General features: G+C 37.0%; 1 protein-coding gene across 9 annotated transcripts in view; it reads right to left on the bottom strand.

The window, feature by feature from the left end:
- Positions 1–12,820, bottom strand: part of LOC140155645 (cytoskeleton-associated protein 5-like) — a 67,114-nt gene that overhangs the window by 33,460 nt on the left and 20,834 nt on the right. For 8 of the 9 annotated variants that reach the window (XM_072178562.1, XM_072178564.1, XM_072178566.1 and 5 more), the window contains exons 12-24: positions 11,728–11,856; positions 10,783–10,998; positions 10,194–10,277; positions 9,633–9,743; positions 8,935–9,027; positions 8,424–8,609; positions 7,560–7,657; positions 6,230–6,413; positions 4,266–4,505; positions 3,551–3,892; positions 2,785–2,979; positions 2,037–2,222; positions 152–280 (exon numbers count right to left, since the gene is read on the bottom strand). In XM_072178562.1, the coding sequence (XP_072034663.1) occupies positions 152–280; positions 2,037–2,222; positions 2,785–2,979; positions 3,551–3,892; positions 4,266–4,505; positions 6,230–6,413; positions 7,560–7,657; positions 8,424–8,609; positions 8,935–9,027; positions 9,633–9,743; positions 10,194–10,277; positions 10,783–10,998; positions 11,728–11,856 (2,193 nt within the window). The remainder of the gene's footprint in view (positions 1–151; positions 281–2,036; positions 2,223–2,784; positions 2,980–3,550; positions 3,893–4,265; positions 4,506–6,229; positions 6,414–7,559; positions 7,658–8,423; positions 8,610–8,934; positions 9,028–9,632; positions 9,744–10,193; positions 10,278–10,782; positions 10,999–11,727; positions 11,857–12,820) is intronic. The other variant, XM_072178569.1, reaches the window with a different exon arrangement.

Below are 12,820 nucleotides of genomic sequence, written 5' to 3'. Positions count from 1 at the left end.
CACAGGAAATAATTTCATTGTGGAAAATGTAAGATACCTTCTCCGAGTTAATGTGCTTCTGATTTTTGCCACCAATATATCTCTGCCCTCATGACATGACTACAAGCCTTAGTGTTTCTTTGATCAGAGTGCAATTAACCAATTACTATACCTTTCCTTTAGCTACTCCTTGGGATGCTTTCTCTTTGGAGGCCTTCTTGCCTCCATTGCCGGTAGGGGGCGCTGTCTCGTTTACAGATGGTGCAGAACTCACAGCAGAAGAATTACTATTAGATTCGGACTATGTGGTGAAATACACACAGATTCACGATAGGGGAAAAATATAGGCAGAAGACTTGATGTGAAACAAATAAAAAACAACGAGCTAATAAGCATAGAGATAAGCTACAGGTGCACTGCAACAACAACTTTTGAAAACAAAATGTTAAAAAGCACCAAAATTACTCATTTCATTAAGTGTAACCAAGAATTATAGTAATCCCATCCTAAAAGTAGGGATGTGAGCAAATAATTAAAGGATTTGGCCAATTTTGGCATCAACTTCTCCTGCTGACAGCACCAAGATTTAGAATTTTCAGTACTGTATTTTCTGACAGAAAGAGAAGTGAGACTGTGACACGATTTCTTTACAATGTTTCGGAAATAATATTGCAGAGGACACATATTTGCTAGTTACACTGATAAATCTCTTCAATCAATTGCTCAGAAGTTTACAACTCCCATTTTATCTTTTAATTTTGTAGCTCATAAAATTAATGTTGGTGCTCTTCAGTAACCAATACTACATGCCCAAATGAATAAAATAACCAAAACCAACTGAAAATTGAATACATATAAGTACATTACAACTTATTTGCTGTTTAACCCCAAACTAAAATGAACTCATACACCCCCTATGGAAGACATGGCTTTAATATTCCAAACAGGGAGTGTAAATTTCAAATGGGGTTACCTGAATGGGTGACTCCATAGGAAATCTACACCCCATGTGGGAGATTTAGGTCATGTCTTACATAAGGGGATGTATGGATTTCAATAAATAAAAGCACCATTAAGCATTCAATACAGCCAAGTACTGAAACTGAAAGTGAACTTGCATTGGCTTAACAAATTAAATCTTTTAAATAATCAAAATCAACTCAATTCTGATAAATTCATAATCATGTCCACCCACAGCCCACACAGATGCACACAAACAGAGGGTGATATGAACATGGCATTCAACCACTTGTTAAAGTGGAACAATAATGATTTCATTGGTTTAGCATGTAAGGACATTGGGTCAGGAAGATCAAAATGTTTTGCATATCTTGATTTTGTCCTCTCACTTTGATAGATCTATATCATATATTGGTGTATGACCACATACAATATGAAAAAGATGACTAAAATTACCAAACTCATGACAAAATTGCTACCAAAGTTGATACACTCATATTGATTTTCAGTGGTTTCTGCAGGCTATTTCAGTGCACACCTTTCTTTCAGTATGTTTCTTCATCAAAGCATATCTATATTTTGACATGAAATTTCCTGCATATTGTTAGATATATTGTGTTTTTTACTGACAACATAGCAGCATGGAAGACATAACCTTAATCTCCCACACACAGGGTGCCGATTTCAAATGGAGTCGCCCATTCAGGTAACCCCATTTGAAATTCACACTCCCTGTGTAGGAGATTAAGAGCATGTCTTCCATAGGGGTGAATGGATTTCAAGTGGAATAGCCCAATAGGCTATAATAACAATGTGTGAAATCTTAACGATCAATTTGATATTGATAGTACCAAGTTTCACTTGTCTAATGGTGGCAATAAATTCATTATTTCAAGTAGTATCAACTGAGTAGGCAAAAAGATCCTGTATCAAATTACCTCATAGGTTCCAACATTGAATCTTCCTTTCAATATACCTTACATGCTAAATGAATGAAAATAATCACTGCACACATGAGTGATAAAGTAACATGATTGCTCTAAACAAGTTGGGGCACTCAAAAAACCAATAATCCTGTAGAGGGAGTAAACTAATACCTTAGCAGGTGCCGTCTTTGGTCTCTTGTTAGTCTTGGCTGGTTTCTCAGTTTGTTCGTCAGGTGACGAAGCAGAAGAGCCATCTTTCTTGCTGCCAGACTTGGAGGATGCTGGCTTGCCAGGTTTGGCTGGAATGTTCTCTCGTTCTTTCTCCAAGATGCTACACACTTGTGTCTTAGAGCTTGGCTGAAAAGGAACAATATAATGCATATATTACATTATATGAAAGACCAATGAAGTCATTTCCTGAAAAGGCTTGAATGGTGAGCGTAGCTCAGTGTGTCACAGCTGGGAGTTCAGGGGCAACACCCTGGTGGGGGTCAAACCCTCCTGTGTTTAAGGGTAGACGAGGTATTGTTGGTCGAAGCAACCTAAAAATCGATTTTCATTATCTAGATCAATATATTATTGAAAAATAACACCTTGATGTTTTGCAAAAGTTCCTTCTGCAAATCATATACTTTGCAAACTTGCTTAATGAGTTATGTACGTTTTACAAAAGTGTTGTTGTTTCAGCCCCTTTACAACGTAACTCAAGAACCGCAGCACCTATAAAAGTATATCTGTGATATTTTAATTCTTCTACACACTCGCTATGAATTGAGCAATACAGTTTTTGCCAAATCTCACTACCATTCGTAAGATGCTGTGAACTACCAAATCCAAACAGTTTAAAATAATTAATAACCTTAAAGGGTTAAAAATCAACAGTTTGAGACACTTATTTTACACCAAATCTCCTATGTACCTTTAATTTTCCTGTCATTTTCACAGTTTTCTCGTAGCCAAGATGCATCATGAATGCTGGCAGAGCTTCAGTAGCCTTCTTCCTTACATCTGCATTCCTATCCTCCAATGATGAGAAGAGATGAGGTACTGACAGTGCTAAATCACCAGGTAATGTCCTGTATTTGACTAGAGTTGTGGCAAGGAAACCAAATACCTAGTGGGTAAAGGAAAGAGAATTTTGTAAATTTAGTCAGTGCCAACGGCAGGTGTTGTTCTTCTCTGCATGCCTCCAAACACCACAATTGACTAAGTGTTTTCATGTTTAATTAAACTGGAATTATTATGGGATTGGTAGAATTATAGGGTTGTTCAAGGAAATAAAATAGGATGTTGGGAAAACATGAACATTATGCAACTATATCCAAATGTCAAAATGATGGTTGTGGATCCTATTTTAGAGAGATCTGCAAATGTTGTAAAAGCCAAAATTCATCTTCTACTTGTCCAATTTAAAACAAATACCAATATTATGATGGACATACTTCAGTGTTTTTGTTAGAATTAAATGTTTGCCTATCATTTGATCAGATTGCCCATCCATTGACATTAGCCAAGCAGGCTACAGCAGCACACTGCAGTAATGTGAACAAAAGGTAATTTCTTGAACCCAGCACATAAATGCATGTTCACAGGAGTCCAAATCATCCCAATTTGATTTGTGTCACATACAAAACACTCAACAGCATGATTACGGATGTGAATATCAAACACTATTTCCAACTCACCTCTATTTTTATAAAAGGTTTATTCAACCCAAGTGCAGTACTTAGAATTTCATCTTCAATAAATGGTGCTAATCCTATCTGCTCCTCCCATGTTTTGATAGCTTCCACAGCCGTGGCTCGAACCTGGGGCTTGCTATCCGACGTTAGCACCAGCATACCTGGTAGTAAGGTGGAAGCCTGCTTCTTGACGGGTGCACCCATTGCGGTGGCTATTGTAGCACATATAGTTGCTGCTTGCTTTGCAATGTTCTTATTAGATTCTGTTAACCTGCCTTTCAGAGCGGCTGGTAGTTCGCCAATATTAGGGGTGATAAACTTGGCTTGTTTTAAGATTCCTTCAACCTATTGAGATTTAAGGATACAAATCATTATTACCAACTACAGCACTTACGTACAGAACATAAATAATGCAGCTTCATTTAATTTAACCAAATATTTATTTTTTCAATGTTTCACCTGATTTTCATGAATGCTCCATAATGTGCACCAGAACGAAATTACAACGCATTGTCTATGGAGCAGTGTAATACACATAATCATGCATAACTCGCAAACGCAAAATCGGAATCAACTGAAATTTTGGGAATAGGCTTTTTTCGTGGATATGTACTGAAACATGTCATAAAAAGAGGATGCTAGGATCACGAAATCCTCCTTTAAGATAAAAATGTGACATCAATATTTTATCTGAAACTTATCAAGAGAAAACACATACCTTTTCCAGTGCTTCTCCCCTAACCTTCCACTTGCTATCATTGAGTTCCCCTATCAATCCCGATGTGATCTGTTCAGATATGTCCGTTCTTGGTACAAGATCTACCACATTCATTCCTGGTCCAGCAGCTTGCTCTGCATCTTCATCTCCATCATCACCCTCCTCCTCATCATCACCATCAGCAGCAGCTCCTTTCTTTTTGAGGCCTCGGAATGGTGCTGGTGGAGTCTGACCAGACATCTGGAAGGTTAACATTAGGGGTTTGTTAGATGTAATAAGAGTACATAGTAATTTATATTACTTTTGCCAACATCTTATGGTTCCATCATCTACAAATAAGTGTCTTCTCTTATTTATACATGACCATCCACCACAAATCGTCGGCTGTATTCCATAGTGGCGTATAGTGATTTTTGGTCATTTTTTTGAAAATCGGCACATATGTTTTTAATGATGTTCTCTTTCATTTTTCTAAGTCTCATCAGTCATAATTAGCTAATTAATTAGTAATTAATTAATTAAATGTGGCGTATAGTTACAAAGTGACATTTTTGTATTCCATAGTGGCGTATCGACCATACGCCACTTTTTATACACATTTTATAATTATGAAATATCGGCAAAATGAAAACATCGTATGTCATAGTGGCGTACACGCATCGGACCTATACGCCACTATGGAATACTGAATCGACGAAAAGTAACGCCATAGGGATTTTACACGGCGACCGAGGTGGCGTCACGGTTAACGTTAGGTTAGGGTATTGGGTTTTGTTCGCTTTCCATAGTGACGTATAGATTTACTTTCAGTTTGCCAGCAATAGTATGTATTTATTTCTTTTGAAAAATATATAACAATAAAATCTATTTAGTTTACTACAGAAATTTCACATCATTTACAAAATATAATGAATGTCTGATTTACACAACTCGATTTTAAATTGGCATTTCTTCAAACCCGATTTTCTCGAAAAGTTGTTTATTCATGGCGCCCACTATACGCCACTATGGAATACGGACGACGAAATGTGCAGATGTTGGCGGAACTAGTTTTGAGATATAGGCCATTAAATCTATCAAGCAAACAATGGGTTTTTAGTCCTGAAATATACTTGTTTTCTGTTGAAATTTCATCTCATAGAAAAGCCCTTAGCCGGTTGAGGTGTTCGAGTCACTCATTATTTATTGAGACGCGTAGAATATTGATAGAGAATGTCGCATTTGTGTCCTTTGTGGAACGAGGGTTATCGAGGACGAATTCCAGTTTGTTCTCATTTGCAATTTTTTCACCAGCTTGTGTTTAAGATACCTGCCAGTTTGGGTTTTGTCTCGCCCAAATAAAGTTTTATTCTTTAATAAATACGGAAGACTCAAACACTTTGGCAGGCTTAGCTGTATTTGTTTTTCATGCATTCAGTCTAAGAAATAGTGTAGTTAAAACTTAATGGTAATACTTTTCATGTAAAAATTATTCATCAATATACTGTTTTCCCCCTTTCATATAAAAATTATTCATCAATATACTGTTTTTCTCATTATATTGTAAAATAACTTGTGTTGTTTGTGTATTTGTGATGCTTTATAATGCTAAATATTTTGGGCCAAATGGACCAAAGGCCTGAATGTATTTTATAAAATAATTGAACTTGAACTTGGGTTTTCTAAACCAACTTGTAGATATTTTTACTACCTCGATAACAATTGGGATAGGCAATGTATCATTGCCGCGTCCACTTGTGGCGACAATTCATTTTTCACCAATACCTAACGCCTTTAATAAGAAAGTCAATAAAAAACAGCTGGGCACATAATTAACTGTCAGCTGCGTGTACTGTTTGCATTGCACGAGACATGGTATGACAAAAAGTGTTCATTATGTAACCGGTACGATGTCGTGACGGCTACACAGATGATCATCCTACCATAAGGTCTCCCTTCAGAGGACATAAACAACCCATCCTCACCTTTTCAAATTCTGCATCGATCTGTTGCAAAAGAGCAGCTTTCTCATCTTCAAAGAGCATTCTGAGATTGCCTCCCATGTACATGTACATAACACCAAGTAAACTGATGCCAGCTGCTCTAACTTGTGGATTCACTGCAGCCAATGCTTTCTTGGAATATGATATATATGCTTTGGGTGTCATTCTGTGTGAGCAAGTGAGATAGATAGATGAGTAAACAAGGTACATTGGATATTAAACAAGAAGTAATGTATTGTTAAACCCATGGTGGGGAAAAAAGTGATAGGGAAGCTCCTTCCCAGGAAAGTTGGCACGCTCACATTTTCAGTTATACCAAAAACAAAACAGCAAGTTGTGGGAAATTTGCAGATGACTGAACTTCCCTGTCAGGAAATTGACATCTTTTCCACTACATGTTAAACCACTCACAGAGTGAATGGGGGATCTTATTGTGTTAATTTATTGAAGTTCATGATACACATCTCTACTTTAAAGCATCTTTGAAAGGGTGGCAATTAAGCATCAGTATTTTGATACTATGACCAGCATCTAAAATGTTTATTAGGCCAAAAAAAAATAATGGTTTGTCTCAAAGCTCACAGGTGGTTTGAAAACAAATGCGAAATGCAATTTTTTTTTTCCGACTTTTTTCATAGTATTTGGAGAAAAAAATCTGATTTTCGCCGCATATTTCTGGAAAAACTAAAAAAAAAAAAAAAAAATTTTGAAATAAAAAAAAATTCCGCATTTGTTTTTTTCCAAATCTCACGATTTTACAAATCTTGTGCTGAGCTTTGAGACAAACCTTTTTTTTTTGGCCTTATCCTGCACATATTGTACACCCTGATTGGACTGCATTAGGTACTGGTTTCAGCCCTGTTTACTAGGGAGAGTCTAGCTGTTTGGCATCAGCTTATCATGCAAAGGTCATGAGTGTGATTCTGTGTCTCTACATTCTCCAATTTTTTTTCAACCCCAAGTTTACACCAGTACTGTAATTCACTTCCACCCCACACACACACCCAGTTAGTAAACACCAGCAAACAAAGACAGGAACACACTAGGAGTTTTTACTATGCACCTGTGGATTGACCCGACAACTCCAAATTCTGTGGTCCTTGCATATACATTTGACGTTGTTTTCGATCTAGTAACACAGTCCCGGCACGGGAGACATCCACGATACATGTGGATCCAATGTTACAATTTTTTGTAAGCGCCATGGTATCTTCTAGTGAATGGCACCATATGCCCGTAAATGTAAACGTGTACCTTTGTTTGTTGGTGTTTACAAATACACGGTCCATAAGCAATGTATTATGATACTTACGTAGTGAATCCAAACTCTTGAATACCTTGGGCAAGCCAGTTCAACACCTCTGCCTGGTTCTTGGGATTTTTCTGCCCATCAAATGCATATTTAACAGCCTAAAAAGTAAATCACAGATGTTGTTAAATGTAGCATTTTCATTATCATGTATGATTCAATCTTATCAAACCAGGGGTCCATTTCACTAAACCTTACGAAGCTTCATAAGTCTCGAAATCATTCGTAACTAACAACAAGTCTTAAGTTCCATTTCACTAAACTTACTTATGAACGGTACCCTTTGTAATTAATAGGGATTTACTACAGGGACCTTTTGTAAAGTTACAACTAACATTGGGTATTCGTAACTTTACAAACGGTTACTTGAGTTACGAAGGGTTTATAGTTGAGTGAAATGGACCCCCGGTCATAGAATGTCAACAAAGTGTGATATGAATGTAAGCATGCAATGGGCTAATTCAGTTGAAATCCATACACTCCTATGGAAGACATTAATTACCTTAATGTCCCACACAGGGGGTGTAGATTCAAATTGAGTCAACCATTCAGATAACCCCATTTGAAATTCACATCCCCTGTATGGAAGATTAAGGTCATATCTTTCATAGGGGATGTGTAGATTTCAACTGCAATAGCCCAATGGCACAATTTGTTTCTGAGCAAGATGCTGCTGATAATAACTACATTGTCATCAATCAATCAATCAATCAATCAATCAATCAGCACACTCCACATTTAAAATGCTGTGTGCTTTCCACCATCATATCATCAATTGAGTGGAATAGTTTCAGTACAGCCTACTCTTGTGTATCAAATTCCACTGAATGTGCATTGTTGTCAACCTGTTGAATTTGAAGTGCTTACCTCCAAACTTATAAACCCTAGTGTAGTAGCCTCAGCCATAGCGGTCATAGCTTCTTGCACCTTAGCACCTGATTTGATGTCACCAATCTTGTCCACCATACCCTGGATGCAATATCTAGCTGTTGTTGTAGTGAATTTTGCTTTCTCTGCCAGGATTCCTACAAGCTGTACTTTAGCACCCATAACCTGTTGAGAGGGGAAAAAGCCCCACGTAGGCATGAGAATTAACTTTGACAAGGAGATCATACGGATCACAAGTGTAATAGATTCCAAATAAAGTGTGGTATCTGCTATTGTTCAACAAGTCCAAATAATGTAAGATTGTTATGATACCAACTTGAATGCCTTATGAAGTCTGATTGGCGATCTTTTCTTTTAGACCACCCGAGCTATATAAGGTTAAAACTACGAATTTATCAAATTAAACTTTCACATTATTTGTATCAAATGAAAGGCCATATTTTTTTATTAACATATTGAAACTGGGAGTTCCAAATCAGTGTATTCCTACCTGAAAATTGGCTTCTTTCCACCCAGGTTTCCTGGCAAGAACTCTGACGAACACCTGTGCATGAATGTCTTTCTTCTCCATATTGTGTACTTTCTGCAATTTCAAACAAATGTATCAATTACTAAATCATGCACAAAGTTCAAAAACTTGACCGAGACACAAAGACATTGTTCACTCTCGCTCACATACAACACATACTAAAAGAAAAACAAGAAAAACTGACTCATTTATTCACACACTCAAACAAACAATCTAGCCATGTTATATACATAATATTCAAGTTATTTGAAAAACAAACAAACAAAAAAAAAACCCAAAAACAGTAATCAAATTTACCAATGCCAAGATTGCCATTTTTCACGGCAATTTTGTACTCAAAGCTTAACAAAATTGCGGAAGTTCTGAAGAAAAGGAGATGCGTGTTGAAATTTGGATCTATGGATATTGACAAAGCAATTTTGAAATTTCGACCCTGTCGTATAAAATTTGACCCCTGTTGACCCGTAGGGACACTTTTTGAAATTTTTAACATGGCTTATTTTTTCTACGCATGTTTTCTGATCTAGAAACATTGATCATAGGTATATTTCCATATGTCCATAGTCATACCAAACATTATGATCACACACATTACCGCAAATATTACAGTTAGTCGTGACAATGTTCTTCGATGATATCATTATATCCTCTAAGCTTACCGTTGTGAATTCCTCCATGCCAGCTAATCTTTCCTTCCAGTTGGCATTGGCAAGCTGCGTTAATATGCTAGCTGGAAGAACAGCTTTGGCACGTTCCTCTATTTCCTCGTCCTGAAAAAAGGGAAGAATGAAGAGTTTATTGAAGACTACTCTGATTGCATCACCATTGTTACTGGTTCTGATTGATTTCAATGGCTGATTAAGAAGTGTGGCATTCTAACATGATAACTGTCTTTAAAATTACACACATACTAAATTAAATTTCCTACTTGTTCAGAATTAATGTGGTGTTCGGTGAGCGTGAACACAGCACTGATAACCAATCATGCTCTAAATCACACTCCTGGGATTGGCATGCTCTAAATCATACTCTTCAAAACACAAGACCTGGTAAACTCCTTTGATCTCTTCAAAATACACAAATCATTGGTATATATTTGCATTGGAACTTGTGTACAATTTTATCTTTCATTGATAACAATTTGTAATGAACATTTCATAAGCTCAAGACTAGTATACAACTATACATGTATCAGCGCAACCAGTGATTTGTTCCCTTACCGGTAATACAGGTTCTGATTGTTCATTTCCATCACCACCAGCTTTCTTCTTACCACCTTTAGCCCCTTTTGCTGCTGATTTACCCTGCAATTGATAATCAAGAGAATAAAAGTCATTCAACTTTGGTAAATATTCAAAACCTTTCCTTTAACACTAGAGCAACACTAAATTATGCTAATTCCAATGGATTCAACTGGTTCTGATTGGCTAATTGAATCACATCATCACCTCCTTCGCAAATCAAGCTGCATAACATCACATGACCAAGGCGTGACCCATTTATTTTTTCGCAATAATCAGGAAGAGCAGTCGGACACTGAAGGACCTTATCGAATACCATAGTCTATTTAGATTATTATAGAGGCAGTAAATTCTCACTAAAAATTACACTCATACCAGGAAAAAGGGCACCAACTAACCAAAACTCCTGCAAAACTGGCTTTGGGAAACTGATACACAACGCCACCTTTAAATGTTTAAAACATTGTTTTGATGTTTGAATATAAAAGCACACTACACACACCAGGTGCTGAATCTGTTATACTGATTTTGTTATTATAAACAGACAAATGAGTGATATGCTACTCACCCCTGCAGCTGACTTTGAAGCAGCTGGCTTTTTACCACCTGCTTTGGTTTTCCCAGGTGGCCCTGATTTCTTGGGTTTTTCTACAGGTTTTTCTTTGGCTGGTGCAGCTGCTGCTTTCTTCCCTCCACTGGCACCACCGCTGGCACCTCCACTGGCACCACCGCCGCCTCCACTTTTTTTCCCTACTACCTCCGCTTTGTCGCAACATTCTTTGATCTGTTAACAGAGAAAAACATGGTGAAAATCTTACTAGGCTAAATGTCTTCCTTATATTTAAAGGGCTGTGACCTGATCAACAGCCTAATCCCTAATTGCTTTTCATTGATATTTAGATTTTGGTATCAAAAGAAAGCTTACAATTTTATCATTACCCCCATAAAATTAACCACCAGAGATGTTTTGTATAGATGTTGTGAACAAAAACATGGACAATAGTGGTAACCACAACAGGAAGTATACTATCCTATGGGGCATTGTTAGACATGTTTTTGCTTGTCATATCAAACTGCTGGTGCAATACAACTCAAAATTTGGAAGCATTTTAATAGTAGGCCTCAATGCAAGATAAAACACAGAACATGAACAAATCAAACCACGCCCCTTTGACTGACTAAAATGTTGATATTTTCAAATGTTTTCACTACTTCACGACAACCAAAAACACACACATGAATCTGAATATCATTGATGATGCCATAATCTCTGATCACACCCAATGGGCTATTTTAGTAGAAATCCATACACCCCCTATGGAAGGCATAACCTTAGTCTCCCAAACAGGGTTGTAGATTTCAAATGGAATCACACATTCAGGTAGCCCAATTTGAAATTCACACTCTCTGTTTAGAAGATTAAAGTCATGTGTTCCAGGGGGGTGTATAGATTTCAACTGTAACAGCCCAATGGTAATCTTACTGAATCCAGTAAGAGAAAGGAAATCAATACCTTGTCCATTTTGATCTTATCCAGGTCAGCAAACAATGGCGCCATGGGTTTTTCTCCAACCACCTTGAGAGCAGTGCCTAACGCTTCGGCTGATTTGTCTCTGACATCGGGTGTTGTGTCGGCAAGTTTCTGAAATAAATAAATAAATCATTTGTTCTCTTATTATCCTAGGCACCGGAGTTTCACAATTTTGGGGGTCCATTGCGATTTTGGTGGTCCATCGTGAATTTTGAGAATTTTGCCCAAAACAATACTTTTCAATGTAAATTCACCAATAATAACCTTTTTACAACATAACAGGCTTAAATTTTTATTCTTTTATATTTTTAAGATAATAAAGGCCCCAAAATTTTGACCCACCTGCTGAGAATTGAAGTAAATTCTGCAATATTTGTAAATGCAACGTCAGGAAATCGTACACTTTTTGCATGCTTTCCGAACGATCGCTGGCCTGGGGAAGTCCCGATTGATTTGTTTACAACCAAGCACATGCCGCTATTAAACGTGCAGTTAATGTTTATTTAATTATTTATTACAACCTGACAATATTCAATTTTTAATATTTTAAGTTTATTTTCTCATAAATAATCTAGGTTTCCTTTATTAGTATTATTGTTACGATGAATAAAAGCAATTTTCAAGACAAAATCCAAATGATAACCCCTTTTTCGTATTATTTGTGGTAGCGCGTGTTTTAGTTTTTGTAGCATCAACTACACGTTGATTTAAAAACTAAATGCGGAAGTGAAAGTACGAACGAAAATTGCTCAAGATTGACAGACTTTGCTCATGTTTTTGCACCTGTTTTTGACCACGTTTCGGACCAAAACTGACACAGAAATGAGAAAAATTATCATAGCGAACGGAGATGGAATATCACGCGAAAATGCACTTTTATTTTTTTTAACAATCAACATTTGATGAGGTGTAGACCGAGTGCGTGTGTATCGTCATATTAAATCGTGAATTTCAGATGGACGCACAAAATCTGTCTGGAAAACGCATTTTTCGCGCTTTTTGACTTGAATTTTAGCGCTTTATAAAAAAACCGGCCGCGCATTTTGCCGTTTTAAATCGCGCGAAACTCCGGTGC

This window comes from Amphiura filiformis, chromosome 6 (genome assembly GCF_039555335.1).
Source record: "Amphiura filiformis chromosome 6, Afil_fr2py, whole genome shotgun sequence".
Classification (NCBI taxonomy): domain Eukaryota; kingdom Metazoa; phylum Echinodermata; class Ophiuroidea; order Amphilepidida; family Amphiuridae; genus Amphiura; species Amphiura filiformis.
Note: the sequence above shows the minus strand (reverse complement) of the source record. Positions and strands in the feature narration are given on the sequence as shown.